General features: G+C 32.4%; 1 protein-coding gene across 4 annotated transcripts; it reads left to right on the top strand.

Moving 5' to 3' along the window:
* LOC124366295 (inositol hexakisphosphate kinase 1) lies at positions 1-26,491 on the top strand. 4 transcript variants are annotated; one of them, XM_046822722.1, is made up of 9 exons: positions 1-20; positions 11,649-11,775; positions 14,402-14,486; positions 18,023-18,125; positions 19,027-19,097; positions 20,801-20,976; positions 22,907-23,112; positions 24,300-24,449; positions 25,705-26,491. In XM_046822722.1, exons 3-9 carry the CDS (start codon positions 14,423-14,425, stop codon positions 26,102-26,104), a joined length of 1,170 nt encoding a protein of 389 aa, XP_046678678.1. In that variant the 5' UTR covers positions 1-20; positions 11,649-11,775; positions 14,402-14,422; the 3' UTR covers positions 26,105-26,491. The 4 variants fall into 4 exon arrangements, with proteins under 4 accessions (XP_046678678.1, XP_046678679.1, XP_046678676.1 ...); XM_046822723.1 differs by having other exon boundaries at positions 14,395-14,486; XM_046822720.1 differs by lacking the exons at positions 1-20; positions 14,402-14,486 and adding an exon at positions 7,907-8,483.
* Positions 26,492-26,552: the final 61 nt, after the last annotated feature.

Here is a 26,552-nt window from a genome sequence, read left to right as displayed (position 1 = left end):
AGCTGACAATTGTAGAGCATGTAAGTAGTTAGTTATTGGCTGAATAACGACTTTTCAATGTTTGGTAAAGTAATAATATTGTAAATAAATTGTTCTGCGATGGTTTTCTTATGGCCTCGTAACAAGCTTTGAAACTGAGAGTTAAGCAATACCTTTGACTTTACAAGAGAATAAACCACGCATCCATATAAGGGTTGTGTGTTATAAATACTGTGTGGTAAGACCAGTTACATGCAGGGGAGGGTAAACAGCATTACCCTAGAGTACGTTACAATATGTTACTCCAAGTCACTATTTTACAAATATTTTTTCTAGTTGCAAGTACTTTATGCAAAAACCAAGTGTACAGTATGTCATCAGTTTGATTAAATCAAATTGAATTCAAGTACATTTTTGTTAATGTTGTCAATATAATAATAAATAATTACTGATTCTGCAGTTTGTGGCTGCATATATACTGAGTGCAACAAACTTAAGGATTTTGTCCCATGGACTAAAGGAGCTAAAATGTAAATTCAATTAATGATCTATTTCTTTTCGTTTATTGTCTGTCTATCTGCATGGGTTTGTTAGTTTTAAATTCATTTCAGAAAACAGTAAAATTTAAAAACTGTTTACAGTTATTTTTCTTGCAGTTTCAGATCAGTTGCAATTGTTAAAGCTCAATACCGTAAAAGTACCGTAATAAGACTTTGAATATTTCTAAAGGATCCTAAAATAGCTAAATCTAATTACAAACATTGTGACACTAAATTATAAAAAATATGTCAGGAAATAGGCTAATGTAGATTGTATTTAGATTCGAAGCTTTTAATGGTCGTAACACACAATTTAATAATTCTGTGAACATATCAACCATAATACTTTCGCCGTGCATTGCAACAGTTAAAATACTGTACATACATTATTTACTAGCCGATTGTATGGTCTAAATCTCAAAATGTTTGTAATCAGATTTAGCAGCTTGTATTATTCTTTAAATAATGTCACAATTTTACGGTATTAAGCTTTAAAACCTGCAATCGTCTGCCATTTTCAAACAGAATATGGATCTTTGGTTCATGGAACAAAATTGTGAAATTTGGGTTGAGAGTTATGTTACACCTTGGTAGCACAAATCGTTTTGAGAACAACAGAATTTGAATTTGATAAAATTTATTTTCTCATGTAATTTTTAACATCAAATGTAGTAATTTTGACTTTACAAGAGCACGCCATAAATTATTTTATAATTACGTGTAGTATTAAACATAACGTGTTTTTTCTCGCTGGTAGATTTAACTTTATTAAAATAAGAATTGTGCTTGTGTGAAATTATACCTCTGTTTATCACGTCTGTAAAAACAAAGATTTTTTATACGGTCAAGCCAGAAGTGAGCAGTGATTTGTGGGTAGCGCTCCAATAAATTCTTTTCTTTATAGTTGTCAATATTTCAAGCTCATAGTACAGTACGCGCGCTGAAGGTTCGGCTCCGAGTCAACCGGACTATGGCGGGGGACGGGTGGATTACCCGATATAACAACTGTTCTGCAGACATCCGCCAATGTTTGGCCCGCTGCAGTCTGAATATTTATTGTCCCTGTTCTCAGGATTCTTTATACATCAGTGTTTCGTATTCATTCATCTGTCATAAAATTAGTGTATAAACAATACACCCCAAAACATTTTCTATTCGAATATAATACAATGAAATTCAACATAATTTCATTAAAGTTTAAACTTTTTAGTTTATCACAGATCACCACTATGGCCTAAAGTGTTTTTTTTTTTTTTTTTTCAGAAATAAACTATTGCAAAGTGATTCAATGTTAAACTTTCAAATGGTATTGCCGTGTTGCATTTACGTGAATGGGCCATAAACTGTAGGGCAGCGGTGTCGGTGATACATTCCACTTCAGACTAAGTTACGGCTAACCTAAACTATGTATCTAAAAAAAGTTAAATCTAAAATAAACTTCAGTTCATTCAGAAAAACTTTCCCGCTGGTGAAAGTTTCCTGACCAAATAATAAAAAAAACCTCACATACAAACGATTTTGTATCACAATTTTGGAACAGTTAATTTTAAAATATATTTTATTGAAGAAAAGTAATAAAACATTGAAACTTAATACATCCATTAGCATTGGCATAAACAGGAAAATAGATCTGCGAAGTTTCAGAATTTTATTTGTACAGGAAGTTGGTCTTACCGTAAGTTGATTGTCGAGCGAGAATTAAACATTGCCGTCCGTGACGGATCATTGGAGAGTCAATGTTTTTATTTGGTTAGTAGGGCAACGACAGGGCCGAACCTTCAGCGCGCGTACTGTTAAGACCTCATTTTGTTTAGTTAAATTTAAAATGTTGAGTACTTTTTATTGTCATCGATATTTAATCAATATCTTAATACGTTTCTGCAATATACAGGGTGTCCCGTAACTCTCTGGACAAAGGTATACCAAGTTTTTGCTCAGGTTAAGACAAACATACTACACCATACGTTTCCCAACTGTCTGTCTGTATGTGTTTTTATACAAAAAAATTAATATCTTAAAAAAAATTAAAATATACAAAATTTTGCTCAAATGATTATAATAACAAGGCCAGTTACTGAAAAGCATAGAATGAAATTATCTTTATTATTTTCAAATATGGCGGCCATTACAACTTTTAAACTTTGAATATCTTAAAAACTAGCATTTTTTTCAAGCAATGCAAAGAATAACAGTTTTTAGATGATTTTATAACAAATCTAATGGCATAATTTAAATCAAATAACTGATTTAGAGCAGATTTACTGTGACAAGACAAGGCCCACATTGAGGTTCTCAGCGAATAGCCAACAATAAAAAAAAACTGAATAAACGGCAGCTCTCAATGTGGACCATGTCTTGTCACAGTAAATCTGCTCTAAATCAGTTATTTATTATTCGATTTAAATAATTTTGGTGTCATTAGATTGGTGAAAATCCCCTCTAAAACTGTTATTCTTGCCATTCTTGAGCATACTGGTTTTTTTATATATTCATGGTTAAAAAGTTTTAATGGCCACAATTTTAAATACTAAAAATAATTGCATTATATTATTTTCAGTAACTAGCCATGTTATTACAAAAATTTGAGTCAAATGTGGTATAATTTAATTTATTACTTTATAAGATATTATTTTTTTTATAAAAACACACGTACAGACAGATGGGAAACTAAGCATTGGAGACCCATGTTCATGTGGTGAAATATGTTTGTCTTGACCTGAGCAATAACGTGGTATACCTTTGTCGAGAGAGTTATGGGACACCCTGTATTTATATAAAACAAAAATAGTCACAGTTTCTTTCGTTTATCGCAAGAGAGCGTGTAACCGCAACGTTCCATGTGACAACTTAATTCAGCTTTGGATCAGAATAATATTTCCATAAACTGTCACATAATCACAGATTTTGCTTAAGGCATTCGTTCAGTGTTAAACTACAATAGTGAACATAGAAAGTTACTGAAAATATGTCTATGCCATTTGTTTCTAGAACATCATTATGTAAAGAAGTAAATAATTTAATTATGCAACGATCATGTTAGAATATCCATTAAGTGGCTCGTTGAAGCTTGCAACACTTGCGTTAGCTTGTGCTGAATAATTCAATTCAACCTAGTGTATACTCGGAACGTTGCATAATGGCACTTAATTTAGACTACTATTATTTACGGCAGTTTTGTTATTGTCTTGCAAGACGCTCTTAACAATGGTTGTAATAACTTATTCATATAAAAGGCATGTCTCAAGTTGTCAACAAGATGTATCAGTTGAACCTTTGCGGTTTTAATTTGTCTAAGTGTTTAGTCAATAGAAAGATTGTTTAATCGATTAACTGGAATTTGCAAAAGTATTGACTGAACTCTTCCAATCTGTGATGGACAAAAAGAAGTAGATTATTCTGTGACATAATTCTAAATCAAATGTGAAAATCATTATATCGCATTACGTTAATATTTTATAACACAAACATTATTGTTTAATACATATATAGAGATGACACAGTTATATTTCCTATTCTCCAACACTGTCTCGAGACATTAAGGAGAGCTTATATTTTTAAACAATCTTTTAGCTACTTTATGTAATATGGAGATCGTAAAAGTTAGCATATGCACTTTCCCTTTACACGAGAGTGTAGGCTGTTATTCCCAGGTATGGTTTTAGGATAAATTTTGGGAAGGGTTACAACCGGAGGGGGTTCTGGAAGGTATGGTATGTGATGGGAGGGCTCCGAGGTCCCTTCTCTGGAATTCTTTTAAAATACACGTCTTAAAACTAAGTTGTATCCATTTTTTAGTCAAAAGTTAGTTTTTAAAAATATTTTGAGATAATATTTAGGAAATTATCCCTGAGGTTCCCTTTAAATCCACATTGGCAATCCGGAATCTGCAGTTTTTAATAGTTTTATTGCAATCATTAACTGATTTAAATAAATAAATGATAGATGGATTTATTTTTAGTTATATATGTATATGTAAAAAAAATAATATTCTCATAAAAAATTAAATTCACATGTGTGTTTTTGTCTAATTTTTTATGAGTTTAAGTGGTAGAGAGGACTTTATAGTCCTAACTTCGCCTCTAATAAAGACATTTTTCATTTCATTTCATTTATAAGCTACTTATTCATTTCATTTCTCGGGAGCGTTTTTGAAAAGGTTTCAAATTTGTTCGAGAACCTGCAACAATTTTTAATATATTCTAAAGAGGTTTTTAATATCAGGAGAAGAGAAATATTATCAAGAAGAAGGAGACAAGTTTGTTTTGTGACTACTTCTACCTGAGGTTATCTGTACGATTCCATGAAATAAACGTCCTTTCCGTACTCGTTACATAACCTTGCTCTCTCTGGACCGTATCGCATATAGTAGTTTTTGCAATCTCTGCCACCCGGAGGCCTGTCCTGTAGTGGCAGAGGTCGGGGCCTATCTAGGTCACCTCACATAACTTTCTATCGCCTCGTCGCGTTGGTCGCTTCAGCTCCAAGGCCCGTTGATTGACTTCAATGGAACTGTCGCTTCCCTACCTCTATCACTAAACAGCTGGTGAATACACTTGGTAAACAACATTTACACATTTTATAACATCAATCTAGCCTCTTTGGTTAACCTCAATGTAGCCTCGAACTGGCAACTGCCGTATTTACGGTAGAAAGCACTCTTTCGATAAATCAAACCTTTTTCCATATTTAGTTTTCTAGTGGTTTGCTTCTAAATTAGCAATCACACTCAAAAAAATATCGTTCTTACTATTTTAGACATTTTTACGAGACTTTTACATTGTCCTCTGTATGGATGTTATAAACGTCTGTAAAACGATTGTTACTACTACTACATGACAATCTTTTTTTATTTTATACTCTATGATTGCGATCAGGTGGTTTCTTCGCATTGTTTACATAATTATGGTCAACCTGAAAGTATAAAGGTAAGTCCTCGTGATATGATTGTACAATATTATTTATCTAGGACGTATTATTTAGATAAACAAATTAGAGTGGTTTATTATAACTGAGTTGCTGTAGGCCTATAATATTTCTATGTTGCAACGAAAAATCCTCAAACGAAATGTTCAATAAGGAGTTCCATTGGAACAATAATTAATTTATTCGTAACAACCAAACTAACTTAGCTTAATTGAAATGTATTACAAAGTACAGTGTCTGTCAAAAGTATAAGGAGACCAGCAACATACTATTGCATAGGCTAGTACTTAAAAATGTGCTAACTCTCACCGTGCTAATGTCATATAGCCATGAAATAAAATTTGACATAAATAAGACCTATTTTTAACACAGCGGATTCCACAAAATTATTTCTTTTAGTAAAAACGGCCTAAAAACAAAAAATAGTATAAAAATATATAATTCTGGAACGGATAAAACTAGATAAATAGTTTTAGGTATATTAGTAGGCTATTAGTTAAGGAATGTTTTTAAATATTGTGAGAAGTCTGTCACGAGGTTAAATTTGATTTTTGGACATTTCCATTTAACTTAATAACAATGTAAACTAAGACTTGCCAGCTGATCATTGGTGGTCTTGTATGTCAACTGTTTTTAGAAAAACAACCATAAGAAATGTGTTCGGCAAATGGCTGTTTCTATAGAGAAAATGAAACAACCCGTAAAGGAATCTGAACCAAGGGTTGTTTTCTATCATTTTCTACCTCTCCTGAGTAATATAAAATGGATTTGGAGAGAATTATGATGCATATTTATCTTTAATATATTTTTTTAATCGAACCGAGGAGTCCGCACATTTCAATTAATGAAGCAAAGTATGAGTAAAACGCACATATTGTTTGATATATATTCTGATAAAGATATCAGAGGTTAAGTGAAGGGTATCGTCAACTGGTGTAGGCTACTACAGATCCATCCCATAGAGAACTCGGTGTAGAGCAAGCAGACAGGCTGTCTCTCTCTTCCACTGTGGAAATTTCCACTGAGAGATCTAACAGCTGATCGCTGGAGCAGGTCGATCGATGCTGGAGCTGGAGAAAGCTACCTCCCCTCTCCGCCACGTCACCCACAATACAGTGTTGGTTTTACTGCACAATGTTGGGCCGTTGGGCCACTGGCCCATTACGTTGAACACGTCTACCACACAAGTTTCATGACTTTTATTCGAGTTCCTTGTTTAGAAACTTGGCTTATTTTGCAAGTTGCATAATACAAGTTTACATAATATGGTTTGATAGCGTTGTATAAAATTGTTTGGATGGATTAGCAAACATGCTATGTTATGAGGACTAAGAAATTGTGTTATTAAATTATCAGTACTTTATTTGTTAACTAACCCACACTCTACTGACGTAGCCAAAATTTTTAACATGGATGATTTCACCAGGAGTGTGTAATTGGTGATTGAACAATCCAAGTATAACCCAATGCTTTATGTCAAAGATAAATTAGCTCATCAGTTTTTCATACAAAACAAAAGTGCAGCTCATCTCGTCAAAATTCACATATGACCCAATTTCCGCAGATCCATTGTCTGCCTGAAGTCACTTTTTGCTATTGTATTTTGAATAATTTCGCTTCTCTTTTATGAGAAACAGGACCACGTATCGTGTAACGGGCTTCCCTGAAGTCGCATTCAAAATTTCAAGTCTATAGCTCATTCATTACATTTTCGAGATATCTTGCGTACAGACAATTTGTAAAAAGCCAACAGGACATTCTGCTCATCACAAGAATTACAGGAGCATGGGATCCTGTAGTATTGAGGGCACTATTCTGCACGTTGGTTAACACTCTAGAATACTGCAATGTTGTTTGACCCTCTTACACTGTCTGTATAATAACAGAATGGCTGTTGTAGAAAGAAAGTTCTTGTGACTCCTGACTCTTGTACGTGTCTTGGACTTTTTGGTCTTCTTATCTAGATAATCCTTTTCATAAACTTCCAAACGGTAACATAAACTGCTCTGAACTACTGACTGAGATTGATCTCGCGGAACAATAGGCTATATCTAGAACTCTTCAGTCGAAGTTTATCTGGTTAGCTGTAACATACTGTACTCATCAGGTTTGTCCGCTGTATTTTGTTAACGGAGGCTTTGATTTGTACTTGTTCACTTTCTTCTAAAATGTGTTGCTTGTTTTGTCTTAATACCTTACATATAATAAACGGCTTTGTACCGTTTGTGATAACAGTTATATTTTGTACTAATTTGACACGGTTAAGATACGTTATAGTGGATAATGTAAAAATTATTTTTCTATCATTAACAAATATCCTGTTTATATCTATTGTTTTAAATATTTTCTAGTTCGAAATATAAAACAAGACTTTTAAATTATTTGGTTCCCTTATTGGGTAAGCAATATTCAAGAAATATTTTAGTGTTTGGTTGCAAAATCCCTGAAAGCCCGTCTCCGTGAAGCTTTCATTCTTTTGATCTGTACTTCCACTTTTGATTCACTAGCATAGATAGATAGCGTTAGTAAGCAGCTCTGCAACTGAGAGCAGAGGTTGAGTGCGCGCGCACCTTTATTACAGGAACGGGATTGGGTACAGCTTTGCCTTCGAGTTCGACTACACCAGTCGTACAGTTCGTCAGCGTACAGTACAGTTAGGTAGCAAGCATACCACAGTGCTGTCAGTTAGGTGATCGTGGATCGGTTCAGCTATTGTTCAAGTGAAGCCTTATAGTCTTATTACTGGGTTATATGAAGTGTGGAAATTAAGTTGAAATTTTGTGTGGCTATCTAAGGGTGTTTTTAAAGAAGTGACGAAGTGTGTGTTACAGTGATTACCAAAAGGAGTTTCAGTTTTCTTTTTAGTTTAGTGACAGTGTTGTGTGACACCAGTGCATTGTACTCACGGAGGGAATGGTGTTCCTGTTGGACGATTGGGGTATGGGAGATGAGCACCTCCTCAATCAGCATAATGTGAACCAGTATCACCTCTCGTTAGACCATGCTGATGACGAAGTTTCTCTCCTCCCTCTCAACAACCAGGTAAGAGTTTCCACTTATTTTAAATCACTTGTAATTTGTAAACAGCCCTATTAATTTGATGTTAACCAAGATATCTTGCTATCAAAGGAGGCAATAATTTGACAGGTTGTTAAATGAGTTAGAATTAATATAACTGAAAAACAATGGTTTTCTTTTTAGAATTAGCCTAATATGACTGAAAAACAATAGCTTTCAGTAGCTTTTAACTTTCAAAACATTTAAGTGCTATTATAATAAACTTACATGGTTGTTACAGAGTAGCCTAGTCCTAATAAAAACTAAAAAATAACTTCGATTTTTTTGTAAAAACTCAAGTATACAAATTTAAAGAGAAAATATTTGTTATGTATAGCTTATATGTGTGTGTACTCCTATATATTTATTATAGTCTTAATTTACACATATTAATTATAAGCTAGGCCTATATGGTGTTATCTAATGCTAATTGAACTAGTTGCAGTTTTTGATTCTACAATATAGCCTAGGATAGCATCAACCTTTTTACCCTTTTAGTGCGCCAATGTTTTGTTTAGTGGACATTCTATAATCTATGTCTAAAATGCTATAAAAAATTATTAAAATTCAAAAATAGGTCTATCCTTTTATTTATTTAGAAGCATCTTTTTATTAGTAAATAAAGGCTTTTACAAAAAAACATTGTTATAGTATATGTATAAGATTTATTAATTTCAAGAAAGTTCTAAAGTTTTGTCTTTTCATCAGTGCTAAGGTTTTGAGGTTTCTTTTCTGTAAGTAGGACTGCTTGAAAATCTTGATAACTTTTAAAATGTATAATTTACAGTTTATTTATTTTTATTTGTTTTAGCGTTGAATTTTTTCTTTAACTTTATATTTTCTGCAAGCTCATAAGCTATTGCTGTTTGTAAGGCTTTTAAGAATTGTGCAGATTTTAAGATTAAAACAAAATTGCCATAATATTATTTCTAAACATTTTACTATGCAAATTTATAAGAGGATCTTTATAACTTGATGGTATTTACAATAAACTGATTAGAGCTATTTGTTTATCATCTACAATAAGAAGGTCCTTGTTCCATTTCTTAGTCAGTCACAGGTTTTCCTTAAAGTTTTTTAAATGTTCAGATTTAATTTTAATTGGACTTCAAATATTTTTCATAGTCACGGTTTAAGTGACTATTTGATTTTATCAAGGCAATATTTAATGACAATAGCAGATAGGTACAGTTGGTACAATTATATAATGACTTGGCATTTTAACTGTTTTCTTATCTTGTGAATAGTTATTTCTCCTTTAACAAAATGCACTAATAAAACCACAATCAAGCATTTGGAAAGATAAAATTGAAGAACCATTACCATAACGATATTACTTAAATTAAGAATGTATATGTAATACAGTAATAGATTAATGAGAAAAGTTATTAATCATACTTTTATAACTATATTCTGGAGCAAAAAGAGCCTAGAAACAGTTGTATGAAATAACTGTTAAATTAAACACAACATACAATTATAAGTTTTTTTAATTACATATATAATATTGCTACATAAAGACAATTTACAGACATGTTTTGGATAAAATTACTTGTGTTTAGGAGGCTAAGTAACTTATTGATTAGAAGTAAAACATTACAAAATCAGGTAAAATCCTATAATATACATAAATTAATATTATTGTTGTACTTCTATAAAAATTGAAAGTCGGCTAATTCACAGCAATTATTAGATCAACTTCAATTTCTTAATAATTTTGTTGTGACAACCAAGGGTGTCCTTTGGAAGAATAAAAACATTTAGTAAGTTTAATCATGGGAAATTACAATTTGGTCAAAGTTTCACTTTTTATTTTCCATGATAAAATCACTTAGAATGATTTGGTACGGGAATGATATTAGCCAACTTACATTCAAGCTCAGACCATGTTAGATCCCTCATTACAGAGGATATTGCTTTGATTAATAATAATTAAATAAGATATGGATAAATTTACTCTTTTATTCATCCATAATATGTATTACACACTTGCCATCATGCTCAGGACCGAATTCACCAAGTCCTATATGTGGTAGTCATAACGTGTGGACTCTGATTCTTCTTACCACTAGGGAACATCAATAATAGCTGCTTTCAGACACTTAATCTACATGTTTCTTACTCTGTAAGGACTACCTGGTTGTCATAATAAAATATGAGAGACAGAAGTCGACCTAATAGCTGCATTTTTGTTCAATAAATTTCTACGAAGTGTCATGCACGTTTACTTTTGTTGGCAATGTGGATTCACAGCTCTTTATTTTGTCTCAAGACAAAGCAGGCACCCTTTTGTGCTCCAAGGCACAACTAGTCCAGGTTCACGGTACGTACACATTGTGTAGTGATGTGGATCCACACAGAACTTTATTTTGTGTCAAGACAAAGCAGACACATTTCTACACCAAGGCACATATAATCTGGGTTCACGGTACGTTCACATTGTGTATTGGTGGTTCCACACTAATCTCTATTTTTTCTTAAGACAAAGCAGACACACATATTTTCTCCAAGGCACAATTAGTCCAGGATCACAATACGTACAGTACACATTGTGTAGTGACGTGGATCCACACAGATCTTTATTTTGTCTTATAATTGACCTCGCCTTATGCTAAGTCGAATAAAACGCTCCATCAACACCAAATAATGTTGGTTTATGCAGTGATGGCGGAATATTGCATCCTCAAGCGGGTACACTGCCCTTTGTCGGAAGAATATCACTGACTTTACTTTTGAAGTGTGTGTAAATTAGTTTAGTGTTTTCCTCAAGCTTGGGCTCTAAGCACAGGTATGTCTTTATTAAACATCCTTGTACAGAATACTTTGTATAACAATAAGTGTAGGTTTTTTTTTTAACAAAAATCTTTTTAATTTCTACTTTCTTCTATTAATTTCTTCTTTCTTTTAGTTTTAAAGTTAATAATCAGAGATTTAATAATTTTTTTATTAAAAAACCTTTAATCAGTATTTTTTCTGAACTCTGGAATAGGGAATAGGTGGGTTTTTGGAAGAGCGGGACACGGCTGTATTATAATCTTATAAATTATGAATCATCTCCTACATACATTGTCTTAGTTAAGACCTAAGGGATTGTTCTAAGACTTTCATTCTGCATAAAATAAGGGTCACTTACTTCTCATTCTCTTGCAGGTTGGAGGTCATACTCGTTTGCTCCTGCTAGATCAGGGCACCATCTGTAAGCCTCTCAATCCGCGAGAACTTGAATTTTATCAGAACATTCCACTAGACATTCAAAACTTTGTTCCTAAGTACAAAGGTAAGCTATCGTTTAATTTGTCCAATAAACATTGAGTTGTTTCACAACAAATGAATTGTGTACGTAGTGATTTACGTAGTGTTGTGATAGTTTGCTAGTGCTGTGGTATTGGGTTGGGTATGTAGCCCTGTGTATCACAGCTTTTTCAACACCATCCACATTCTCTCTCTACTTACACAGAGTTAATGTATTGAAGAGTAGTTGTAACTTTTTGTGAGACTAAACGGATGTAATACGCCTGAATGATTGCTGTCTTTTAATTCTGTTTTAGCTTTAACAGATAAGTTTTACTGTGAAATACAACATAAAATAGAATAAATTAACGCTTAAGACCAAAAGAAGTATCAAATCAGTTTTCAGATTAAAATCTTAGTTGGTAAGGCCATTTTTATGAACATTATGTATAGATACATGTTTGAAAATTAAAATTTGGATGCAGTGGTACCAATAATTGAAAATATTAGTAAGGTTCAGCATAATTAAGAAGGAGTTGATATCCCAGAACGTAACTTAAAAATTTTTTTCCTTATTTTGAATCAGTAACTGATAGTAAATTCTAGCCTACATCTTTATGCTATTGACGTGGTAAGAGTATAAAAGTACAATTAAATCTATTAATTATTCTATCGCAATGAAAATGATTTTAAAAATTTGTCTATGTGTCCAGTAAACTCTTTTTGGCATGGCAACGGAACGCTTCAAGCCTTTGGACGTGTTGCCAATATTATCTGCAATAATTTATTTACTCAATGAATGGCCTGGTGCCATTATATCTACATACTGGTTCTTGTTGGTCTTGCCAAGTCATCATCAGCCTACACACTTGGTTTCAGTTCAGCTAACAAGCATATTGTTTATAACCCATTGTTACCAGTTAGTTGAGAATTGGGCTTCATTTTTGTATGGAATTTAGCAGAAAACAGCCTATAAATATGTGGAACTATAACTACACATATTGTGTAAAGCCATGTTGCCTAGTTAGACTTTGTGTAGTGGGGTTGCATAAAGCCATAATGTTCTCCTAGCAATCCAATGGGAACGTAATTGTACAATGTCTTTACACAGTTTTATAGACTGTAAGATGCCTTTAGATTATGCTTACGCCTCAGTTGCCTCTACTGGTAAAATTGTAGTATTAAAACATATTCTCTTGCTTTGGTGCTTCGGACACTGGTTTTCACCTTAGACATGAAAAAGTACATACACATAGCATGTTCTAAATTTTCATAATACTTCTGTCATTCTCAACAATTGAGAAATAGAATAAAGTTATTTGAATTTCATGTTTTGGTAAAAAAATATTAAGTGCACAGAAGTCTAGATGTAAAACTACAGATCATTCAGCATTATTAGTCATATTTCAGGTATTTTGAATATTCTTAACGTTTTTAGTACCAATACTACATCAATCGTATGTTATCTGTACCGTCATGTGATGTTAGCATCCACATACACTTGTATTTAATTTTTCAAAAATATAAAATGTTGTTGAAAACGCCTGGAATTTAGTAACATTAAGTTATACAATTCCATGTGTTTTTGTTCAGTTTTCAATTCAAAGTTTAATTTTTTTTCTGGAGATGCAGATAGCTTTTACCAGCAATTGGGATATAAATAAAACGCAGATAGCTTTTACCAGCAATTGGGATATAAATAAAACTGTAGAGTTTTTCTCACCACTTTACATAGTAGTCATGTTTATCCAAAGCAAGATTTAAAAAAATTATAAACTGATTATACTTGTAATATTTTAATAAAAACATTCATCACTTCTTGTGCAGTTATTAATACAAATATAAAAACTTAAGGATATTATGTTCGTATGTAAGGAATAAGTATTTTAGTACAATGGCATCCACACAGTAACAATAATGAAAATGTATGAACCTGTTAAAATAAAACCTTTTTTATCATCTACAGTGCTGAGCAATTCAGAATTATAAATCTCATATATTTGTAGATAACATTTTAAAATAACGTCATTTAGAACAAAATTTAATTGGTAAGTGTTACTCAAAAGCATGTTAAATAAATGTTATGTACTTAATTTAAATATTGCACGGTTAAACCAAAAATAAAAAATACCACTTCTTGGAGCACAGTAAAAAATAGTTTGAAATAAACTCAATTGTTTATAAAAGTTAAATTATATAACAATTTAAGAAATTATTGTAAAATAGGAGCAAAGCTAGAGACGATAAATTAAGCCTGAATGTACCAATTAGGCTAGGCACTAAACTGGTTGAAGTAAAACAAAAATATTTAGTAAAATATTTTATTGCAGTATAACGATTTATATTTTACGAACACTATTTAGTTTTTAACGTTGATTGAAGTAACAGTTTTATAGATTCGAGAAATTCTTTATCTGTAAAACGAAGTTTTCTTAAGTATATCAGGGCGTTATAGTTGTATAATTTAAAGACGTTCTTCTCCATCCTAATAACTACAAGCTTTTTAACAAAACGCACAATGTTATTTTGTTTGATGAAAACAAATATTAGAGAGTTTGTTTAATGTAATAATTTCCAGCTGTGTAGAAGGTGAGGTAAGTGCCTATTGTCTCTGTAGCTAGTGTTACTTAACACTACTGTGTAAACTCTGTCCCTGGATTGAAAGATTTCAGATCGAGTTGGCGCTGGCTAGGATGAACTCAGCGCAGTGGATGAATCTGCGGCTTCCAGGCCAAACTTTCCGTACAAAATTGTTGGGTCTGACATTATTTTTACTGTAATTTTAATATCCACCAAGTACCAATTGGCAATGCGTGCTTTAGGATAGTTTTAGACCCAAGTTAATAATTAACCCAATCGCTGACGTCAGATATAAATATGACATCAGTGACTGGATACTTTCTAAGATTGTTTTACGTACTTAGTGTTTATAAAAAAATAGAAGAAAATTTACCTGTACTCTCAAGCGTTATATTTTATACTTTTTTGTACTGTACAGTACAAGCACTTTTGTAAAGTGTTGGATTGATGAAGAAACTTTGCTTGCTGTCAAATTATCCTCTTAATTTAATTTTTTTTTTAATTTTGTTGTTAGAAAGGTTAAATAATTTAGATAAACATCTATATTTTCTAGTCTAGGAAATGTCCAAAAAATTCCAAATTTACAGCAGATGAATGTTTGTACTAATAATATTAACATTCAAAAATATCTCATTTGAGAGAAAAGGATAGTTAATTAAAACTGATGGTCTATTTTTTGGACTTTATAAGTTAACAAGGTTTACATTTTAAAAGTACCTCAGGAATTAGTTTTAATTTTTTTTTAATGCTGTTTTAGTCTATTTCATTCCTTAACAAGTAGACACGACAGTTACATGTACAAGCGACAATTCTTAACCTAATATATAATGTACTACTACATCCTATTGTATTGTTTTTTCCAGGAAAAATCAATGTAACCTTAAGTGTTTTAAAACTTAGTTTGTAACTTACAAGTAGGCTATATTTTGTTCATGACATTTTGCCAATTGGTATTTGATTAGAACATTTTATGTTAAAATTATTCATGTCAAAAAACTTGAATCTTTTTTCTTGGTTAGATTAAAATTCCATGATTTTGGGTGTATGGGATCTGTTTCATCCGCCTTTCTTCTACATTTTTTATCACCTTCTATTTATTTTTCAACTCTTCTTCTTCATTCTGTCTCTTTCAATCCTGCTTTCCTTACTCTATACTGTTCTTTCCTATTGGATAACATTTTTCTATACTTTTGCTCATTTCATCATCTCATAATATCACACTACTCCATATTTGTGTTTATCTACTCTAAAACCATTGTGTTATAATCTGTACATAATAAATAAATAATTTGAGGTAGGTAGCATTTAATCACGTGAAGTTTTTTTTGTATTACTTCTCCAGTAATGGTTAGTACTACTTTTTCAGAGTCTGTTGGTTATACATTGTTGGGAAATGTGTGGGACGATATCATTGTTATCCTTAGTGTTTTGTGATCATAATACTGTTTTTATTGCAAGTATGGGAATACAGTTCCCATATAGAGATAATAATATTCAAGTATGTTTAGCACTTAAATTATTTTGCTTGTATTACATTTTTTAATTTATAGCAGGTATGTGTTTTATAAAAAAAAAGGGATTAGAGTATTGAGATTAGATCGTGTTCACAGTTTTTACAGAATGTTACACATTATATAATTCAATTTTTTCACTTTCAGTTCAATTACTTATATTTGATTACATGTGTTTATTTCATTACACTAAAGAGTATTACTTGTTATAAAAATTTATCTGGTACCTCCAAAAAATGCAGTATTCAGATATAATTTTATAAAACCATTTAAACAAATTTCAGATTACACAAAAAACTCATGCAAGACATTCTTTTGCGTCTTTGCTTAGTGATTTCCTATAGGCAACGGGTTGTTGCATTGGACTGTGAAACGCTTTTAGTCTTTTTTGGGTATTTTTTAACAGTGCTTCTACAAATTTGTTTCTTGTAAACTAACTCAACTGTTGCTCACAGTGGCTTTTAACCGATTATTGGTTATTCTACGCACTATGGTTGTGAATAACGTGATAGCATTATTGTGTTAACTTATTTTATGTGCTTAAAGTAATTTTTATTAACTCATTATAATTGTTTGAAAATAAAAACATATATCTTGTAGTAGAAGAATAATTTGGGCAGTCAGATTGTGTCTAAACACAGGCCAAAGAAAGAAATAGACTGGGCGTAGGCAAGCTGCAAGCGAAGCCAGGTCAGAGTGGTGTCATCAATGTGGGGGAGGGGGGGGTGACACCACTATTCCCACCTCACTAATTTCACTACTGTATATTAATACAGTATACTAATATCATGTATACTTCAACAATGCTAGTTCACTTTAAAATAATATTAACAAATTTGCTGTATTTTGTATATTTTATGCAGACAAGAGTTGTATGTTTGTTCATTTTTCATGTAATTTGATACCTTTTTAATCTCTTCCGTAGAAGACCAATGGGCTAATTTTTCATGACCATTTAATAGGTGTAATAAATTTTTGCTAACAAAAATCGCCCATCCAAATGAACACTTTCTCACAGAAGAACTTAAACGTTTTGTTTTAGGAAAGTTTTGATACTATTGTTTATAAATTTATTTTTATAAAAATGAAAAGGATATTAATTAGGATTACTCAGATGCTTATCATCTTCCCAATATAAACTGAAGTACTGAATTTCAGAATTGCGAAAGAATGTAACTTTATGGCATTGTTAATTAAATACGGTGAATTAAAACCGAGTGCCAGTTTTGAACACTGGTTCAATTTATCACCAAAAAATGGCATGGTTGGGTTTTACTTCTGTAATGGCTTTTATATTAGAGTTCCCCAGTCAATTTCTTTGGTCTATGGGTTAAAATTACAGTTATCTTGAAAATGACCACCAATGTTCATGATCGCTTATTTATTCAAATCCTATTAGGACTGAACAATATGATGTGCTGTGGACAGCATGAAACTGATAATGGGTTTATCAAACTAAGTACATTTTTATCTTTGGGTTTATCAAACTAAGTACATTTTTTATCTTTGGGTTTCATAAACTAAGTACATTTTTTATCTTTGGGTTTATCAAACTAAGTACATTTTTTATCTTTGGGTTTATCAAATTAAGTACATTTTTATCTTTGGGTTTATCAAATTAAGTACATTTTTATCTTTGGGTTTATCAAACTAAGTATGTTTGTTATCTTTGGGTTTATCAAGCTAAGTACATTTTTATCTTTGGGTTTCTCAAATCAAGTACATTTTTTAATCTTTAGGTTTATTAAACTAAGTACATTTTTTATCTTTGGGTATCTCAAATTAAGTACATTTTTATCTTTGGGTTTATCAAACTAAGTACATTTTTAAATCTTTGTGTTTATCAAACTAAATATGTTTCTTATCTTTGGGTATCTCAAATTAAGTACATTTTTATCTTTGGGTTTCTCAAATCAAGTACATTTTTTAATCTTTGGGTTTATCAAACTAAGTACATTTTTAAATCTTTGGGTTTATCAAACTAATTCTTATATTACCGTTGATTTTTTTTAGATCCACATCATCCCTCTCATCTTGAAAATATTCAAAATAAATTTTTCCCCCAAACGAGTAACTCCCTCATTAACAAAAGCTCATTAAATTCACTGATAGGTCGACTAACCTTTAGATTCGATCAGTCTTATCAATAAAAACGTGAGTGGCCGATACGAGTGGAGTGTGACCTGTGATACGTGTTAACAGGTGTGATGCAAGGCACTGGCAGTGGGGCCGTGCAACGCTACAGTCCCAATTTCCGAGAGGAGCAGAGCCGCCCGGCCAAGCGAAGACGAGAGGATGTGCTCAGGTGAGAATTCCAGTGTTCCTTAAGTGGTTTGAATTGTCTGAGTTCCACCAAAAAACCTACTTGGCCTTTGGGTACAAACTGGGTTTCAAAGAGGAAAGGGAGACAGAATTAATTGTAAAAACAATTAATTCATTTGCCAATTGATAAAACTTCCAATAGAAACATTCGAGTTACTCTCACACACACCCTGATTTTGGTAAAAGCTTGTCAAAATGTACAAGAATCTCTGAAGAGCATGTAAACATTTTGAAAGAATTGGGGCATGTTAAAACTAGCTATCAATGAAACTTTGTTAAGCCATATTAAGAATTAAGGAGCTATTGAACATGGTAATCGTATGATGTTCTTATTGTCCAAAGGTTATTACGTAAATTGATTGTTTCTGTATTGGAATTAATGTGGCTTGTGGGCTGATGTATTGAATTTAAAAAGTTTTATCCATGAATATACATATAATATGTACTTGAACGGTGTCAAGTTATTTTGTTATAAATAAATAATACATATGTATATAATTATGTAACATATATGTAGTTAAATTAGTAGATAAGTCTTCATAAACACTGTTCTATAACTATAGGGTCTATTTTAAAATCCAAATAAATTCCTTAATATTGTCATAAAATACAAAAATCATTAATGGGTGTTCACATATATTTTATAGTTGTCTTACAGTGTTTTATCACCTTTTGATATTTTGTAAATTTTGATAATTTTTTAAACCATATTCCCCTGATTTGTAGCTTTTATCATTGTAAAAACTCTTTATTCATAAATCGTACATATATATATATATATATATAATATATATACAATGAATATTACATACTAACATGTCATATTAATCAAGTTGTTAACTTATCAATAACAGTGTGATGATGAACATAATTATGTGTTACAGGTTGAAGGTGCAAGGTGGAGAAGTGCTCTCTACTGTCAATTCCTCCCACTTAGACGCTAACAATAAGCAATGTATCCTTTTGATGATAAACTTTTTCTGGTTTTTGATGTGTGCTGTCCAATTCAATTCATCCTTTTAAGACGAGTAGCCTAGTTATAGCCTGTAAAAAACTTTTAAAAATATAATGCAGGCTGTCTGTAGCTGGCTTTTTTAATGTTTGAGTCACATAGCTTCGTAACATCATATTTCTTTGTGCTATCGTATGTCCTGTGACAAATATTTAACACAGTCACGTTCATAATATATGTCATCCTTTTCATCGCGCAACAACTGTCGCATCATTTCACGTTGTCAGATACGTGATTGTGTTAAGTAAGAATCTAAAAAAGATTTTTCCCACAGTAAAACAATTTTGCTGAAAGAGGCTTTATTATCAAATGTGCACAATATGCTACATGCACGCGAATATTCTGTCATGGCACACAGAACACATTAGTCACATAGATTCGGATCGCATGGATATATTTGGAGCTTTTTTATGCTCTTTTAAAACTAAATTATGGTTTACAGTAAACTGTGTGGTTACGGTTTGGATATCAATTTCAATTATACACAAGCAAGTGCATAATTTCATCCGATTTGCTTATTCTAGCAAATCAATATAACCGTATTTCATTAAAATTTATAAGTACAAATGTGGTCGCTCATGGGCTACATAATTGAGCAGTTTTGTCGAGTGAATGTATTAAAAGTGCCTTCACCCAAGTCCGCAATGAGAGGTTAATGATCAGTCGAGACTATTGATTAGTTGATTTATAAAGTAGAAAGATCGATGAAAATCAACTTTGTGTAACTAAAAATGTCTTGATTCCTTTTATCAAAATTTAATTCACACATTTCTTGCAGCTCAAACATTATAGTAGGTCAATAATACAGTTTTGATAATAACGTTTTATATATATATATATATATATATATATGTAAAATGTTATATATTAACGTTACATTATAACGATAATAACTAGGTTGCATCACGAGTAATGATCCAAACCAGTTCATGACCAGTTTGAACCCTATTGCAGTCATTCGCACGAATGTACACAAAGTTAGATGGCAGTTAAAAACAAAGTACAGGTATTGAATTACAGTTTAAAATTAAATAACAATAAAATTATGATTGCATTTATAACTTAATTTTGATAAAATTTTATAAAATAGGTTTATTTTTAAAGTTCCAATGTGTGATTAGTAAATGACAGCTACTATCAGAGTTTGAAGTTAATTTTGACGATGGAAGTATTGTGAAGGAAACAGGATGTTTCCGGACATTTGCCATCGTTAAGTGAAACAAAAAACTTTTCTTTTTGTTTCCAATTAACGATGGCAAATGTCTGGAAAAATCCTGTTTCCTTTACTATCAGAGGTGAAGTTCAAATGAAGTACAATGTAATGAATACTAATATAATGTTCATTCATAATATTTCAGTATAATATTCTCACTGCACCATAAGTTGTGCTAATATTAATGTGTTCTTTCCTACAAAGCAACAGTTTAATACCGATAGATCACGTAACCTTGGAGTAATGTCAAATTTCAACACATGATTTGATATATGTTCGTGGTGGCTGACCATCACAAATATCAGAATACTGGCTCAACAGTTATGACCAAATTTATTTTATGCCAGTTCCCTACACTAAATTATGTAAAGGACTAACAAAAATCTAACCCAACAGTTTCAGCATTCAACATATTGTCCTGATCGTTACTCAGACTTTCTTTTATTGGAGAACATAACATGCCGCTACTCGCAGCCGTGCGTGTTGGACCTCAAGATGGGTACGAGGCAGCACGGAGATGACGCTAGTGCTGAGAAGAGGTACAAGCAGATGGCCAAGTGCGCTGCCAGCACGTCAGCATCCCTAGGTGTTAGGCTGTGTGGCATGCAGGTACGTGTTCGCACATGTTGAGAATGTGAAATTGTTTTAGAGGTACCCAAAAATTGGGGGTAAAATCCAGAGAGGCTTCATATTTACAGATGAGGGAAAAATCTGCTTTATATTTAAGGCTAAAATGGTATTTTTACTCATTTTTGGAGTATCAGTACATTCAGGATGAGTTCGGCAGGAATTTGGGTTTTCTCCTATCCAGATGCTGCCTTTCATCCTAATAGGAGAGATAGGACTCTTAAGAGCCTGTATTAGTAAAAATGAGACAGATGATGAGTATTTATTTATCTATCGATAATAATTCAAAGAACAAATTAATTAAGTCAATATTTATTTACTTTACCTACTTTACATTCATTTTTCTAATCGAAAATGTTAAGAAAGTGAATATAAAAGCAAGAAAACAAAGTGTGGAAAGCCCTAAAAGAGAATCCTTTGAAAAAAAGGAATTTTAAATTTTTTTTACTACTGTCAAGCAGTAAAAATATACATACAAAGAACAAAGATACCAATACATACAAAGAAAAACATCTCCCTAGACAATACATGTAAACAATGTTGGATTTACACATACAATACAATACAATAAATAATTAATACAATTTCTTACTAGTTTCAATATTACTGCAGAAATGCTGTCTAACAGATAATTTGGAGAGGTTATAGGGATGTTTTGTCAAAGAAATTGAGAAAAGTTTATGTTTAGTGTGTCATGTGTATTTTGGTACACATTTTGATTTACTCAATAGTTTTTTCCCTTTTGGTTATTTAAAGAATAATGTGCTTTTTTATTAAAGTGACAAGTGTAATAAAAATATCTTTCATAGGAATTAAGATTTTTTTCTTACTGTCACCTTTTAACGATCTTTCACAAAACTTAAAAACATGTTTTTAGATGGTACTCTCTTATTTGGGTCTGAAGCCTTTATTTAGAAAGTGAAATCTGCCACTGCCTGTCCAATAAAGAGATCAAAGTTCTAAGGATTGATAAAAATGCTGAGAGAATTAAAAATATTATAAATTCACATACTCATAATTTTCTAGATGGGGAATCCAAAATTTCCAAAAAAGCTTGTCAGCGCCTACCTTATAAGTCGTTCTGGAAATTAAAATTTACATTTACAGGAAATTGTTAATGGTTGTTTTATTTTTTCAAGACACAGTTTGTTTAGGCTTGTTTAAACGTCAGTGCCCTCCAATTCTTTCATTCCCAGTTGTGAATTGCAGGATCTGTTGACCGAATTGTATTTTTACCCCAGGATCTTGAAATTTGCCGGTCAGCATCTATTATTGCCTGGATATAAGTGACAAAATCACCTTTGTTGCACTTAGTGTAGGTTCCATTAGGCAGGTTGTAAACCAGTCAGAAGTCTTTTAGTGGAATCAGAAAACAGTGTTTTGCAAAGCTTTTATCACATTTTGGCAGTATTCTCTTATAACGATTTTATTGTGTTCAGATTCAATTTAAAAGGCCATGTCTGTGATTTTTTTCCATATCCTATGCAAATATTTTTATCATTTATAATTTTTTTCATTTATGTTGCAAGTAAATACTTGCAAACATACTTAAATTTAAACATTAAATTTTGTTTATAAAATTTATGAAGTGTACGTATAGCTTTAAGTGTTAATATGTTTCAACTATTTTTTGTAAGCAGAAGTATATTGTATCATAAGAAATCAGATAGGAATAAATGGCATTTAAATCCATGATTATTGTTTAGTATCAAAATTTAGCTAAACTGTACCGTACTTGCCAAATATGCTGAATTTTATACCGCAAGTTGTGGGCATTGACAGATCTAAGAATAATTCATTGGATCAAAAGGGTTAAACAGAGGGGCACACATATATTTTCACGGTGGTTTGCAGTTTGCCGAAACAGTTTTACCAATTGATGCTACAGCAGGTGTGCCAACCTGTGTTTCAGGTATACCAAGCTGACACCCAGCACTACCTTAAAAGGGACAAGTACTGGGGCAGAAGCCTGGACGAGCAAGGTTTCAAGGGTGCTCTCTATCGGTTTTTCCACAACGGGTTCTACCTGCGGCATGCTGTGGTGCGTCGCGTCATAGCGCGGTTAGACCAGCTGCGGAGGGCTATCGAGAAACAGTCCAGCTACCGTTTCTATTCTTGGTAAGTTCAATTCAGCATGTGCCATAACAGTAGTATTTTATACTACATATAAAGCTGTACTTTTTTAAAAGACGTACATAGAAAATACAATTTTTTAAGGTCAATTTTAAGCTGGAGATGTTAAATAATGAGGATATTATATATTCATCTCAGTAAAAAAGTATAAACAACTACCTCACATTGTGTTTATCTAAAAAGCTTTGAAGACTTTATGAGGTGCAACTATTAAATAATGAGACCAATGTTGTAAAAAAATTAGCTCCCAGAAAATTTTCCATCGTTGGAAACAGTGCTGGAAGTCATCTTCTGTCAGCTCATTCAAGACACATGCCACTTTTTATTTTATAGATTCCACAGACTCAAATCTTGTCCCTTTTAATGCAAATTTCACCTTAGGGAATAGGTAGAAGTCACATGATGCAAGATCTGGTGAATAAGGTGGATGTTGTAACACTGGGATGCTATTCTTGGCTAGGAACCAATTGACTGATAACGTGGAATGAGCTGGCGCATTGTCTTGGTGGAGAACCCATGATTGTCCTTTCATATTTCGGGGCGTTTTTCCTTAGTCTTTGACGTAGTTTAGAAAGTACCTCAAGATAGTAATATTAATTAAAGGATGGACCTTCAGGAACCCAGTGAAGGTACATAATTCCATGGATATGAAAAAAAAAACAGTCATCATTGCTTTAAATTTTGATTTGCTCATTCGAGCTTTTTTGGCTCTTGGTGAAGTTGGGCTCTTCCAGCGCATGGATTGGCACTTGTGTTTCCAGATCATAAGTAAAAAACCACATCACATGTTATTATCATTTTCAAAAATTGCGTACAAAATGTCAGTACAAACGTTTTTGCAAGCTTCTTGTTCAAATGTTATTTATTTAAGGCACCATTTTAGCACACATTTCCCTCATGTTCAAATTGTCATGTAAAATTTGGCGTACACATTCTTTATCAATACTTACAGTTTCACCAATTGTGCAAATACTTATTCGACATTTTCATCTGTTTTTGGCGTTGCAAGGCAACCTGGCTACAAATCATCTTCAACGTCTTCTCTGCAATCTTTAAAACGCGGAACCAATTTACCGTACAGTAAATTATAAGTTTCAGAAGTAGTTTTTCCAAGTTTAAAGTGAAATTTCACAATAAGTCGTTGCTCACTAGCCGATGATGATGTGTTGCAGTTCACTGCTGGTAGTGTACGAGGGCGAAATGGCGACGGCAGCCGATCTTAGCGATGAGGAGATGGACTCGGCATCGCACCGGAGAGGGTTTGGCCAGGCAGCGGCTCGCGGCTTCTACCCCATACCTGAAGACACTATGGATGTCTCCAGGTAATGAAGAACTAGAAACATGTTCTCTATGTTGCAACGTAGGGAAGATACTTTATAAGTATTTGTAGGAAGTTTGTAATTATGAATTCAACATTTTTATAAAGTAAGTTTAACATTTTAGGAAAGCACCTCTAAGATGGAATGAAATTGTTAAAAATATATCACATAGTTTTTATATTACAAAATGTTTAGCTTGTTTGTTAGTATAACCCGGAAAACAAAAATAAGTGGACCGTTTCAATGTATTATTCCATGGGTGTCAACTTGCAGCGTTTCCCATGACACAAGTTTGACTACTAGGTCTACTCTTGTTTTTTTACTGTTGTTCACTATTATACAGTTTTGCTTCTAACTCCCTTTTTTTTGTAAATATTTTGTTTAATATTTTAAAAACTGTATATAAATAAATTGTAGAACAGAATAAATGTGTGAAGAAAATGGCAAAATATTATGATACAAAATGTACTTATCAAAATTGAAAGATAAACAATTTCTCCATTTGACTTGGAGGAACATTCTCTTAGAAAATTCTGATTGTAAAATGTCACATTTCACTAAAAACTGTAACTAAAACTACACAATCTCACATTTTGATTTTCTAATATTGACAATAACTCATTATTTAAATTTTCTGTACACCGATGATGATTTATTTGTTTACAATTATGAGTTGTAATTGGAAAGTCACGTTTCAGTGAAAATCCTTATAAAAATGACATGAAAAGGTTTATAGTGACATTAAATAACATGTAGCACGCTACTTATTCATTTGCTTTGCGAATAACGTTTGTTTCTATATTAAAATGTATGTTCTTGATCTACGTTTTGTTCTTACGTTGAGTAATTCATATATATTTTGTGATAAACGTTTGTTTCTACTATAAAATGTATGTATTCTTGATCTACGTTTTGTTGTTACGTTGAGTAATTCATATATATTTTGTGATTAACGTTTGTTTCTACTATACAATGTATGTATTCTTGATCTACGTTTTGTTCTTACGTTGAGTAATTCATATATATTTTGTGATTAACGTTTGTTTCTACTATAAAATGTATGTATTCTTAATCTACGTTTTGTTGTTACGTTGAGTACGTACGATTAATTTGACAAAGAAGTAAAAGAAACACAAATTAATTTTAAATGTTTGATCCAAATTAATCTATCTTATATTGTGGTATAGATTAAAATTGAACTAGTTCTAAATCTTAGAATGTGTATAATTCCATATCAATGACTCATATACTTGTCCAGTAGCCTGTCGCCGACAGTGAGTCCTGCGTCCGAGGACAGCTGGACTCTGGGAGAGTTGTCGTCATCGGAGGAGGCGTCATCGTCGTCACTGTCAACGTTTGACCTGCTGACAGCGTCCACATCGCACTCGACCAAGCGTCCCCGTGACTACCACACGGAGACCGAGGAAGAGGATGATGACGATGACGTGTCACCACGCGTAAAACGTGCCGTGACTGAACCCACACAAGTCGACGTGCGTATGATTGACTTTGCGCATACCACGTTCAGTAAGCGTCGCGGGTCGACCAGTGCAAGCACCCCGACGCTGCACCACGGACCGGATTGTGGCTTCCTCACCGGCCTCGACAGTCTCAAGAGACTTCTGACAGAAATTCTTTCTGAAGAAAAAGATCTCTGAATTTATCTAATTGTGATATCAAAGCTTTGTAGCCGTCTATGTCATAAACGGATGGTTTAAAATCCTTCATTCTTGTCGTTATCTTTGTTGTCTTATTATCTCGACATAAAATCTATGTTTAGTTGAGTCACAGGATTCTTATTTTATTTATTTTAAAGTGACTTGAATCGCTGTGACCTTGTTTTGAATGAATTCAGTGCAAATCAATTTTCCCAAACACAAGTTTGTGTAAATCTTCAAAAATATAATTTGAAATACGATAATTTTGTAAAATCTGTATATAGTTTATCCTCTGTTATTGAAATCAGTGACAACATATTCTGACTGGTAACATATCTGTTTTTGTTTTTTCTATAAAGATATTAAAGTTGAAATATATTAGCAAGACTAATGCATTTTTAATCAGTCCATTTAATAATAATTAAAACAATAGGTGTCAAACACCGGT

This window comes from Homalodisca vitripennis, chromosome 7, assembly GCF_021130785.1.
Source record: "Homalodisca vitripennis isolate AUS2020 chromosome 7, UT_GWSS_2.1, whole genome shotgun sequence".
Taxonomy (NCBI): Eukaryota; Metazoa; Arthropoda; class Insecta; order Hemiptera; family Cicadellidae; genus Homalodisca; species Homalodisca vitripennis.
This window is presented reverse-complemented; position numbering and strand designations above follow the sequence as displayed.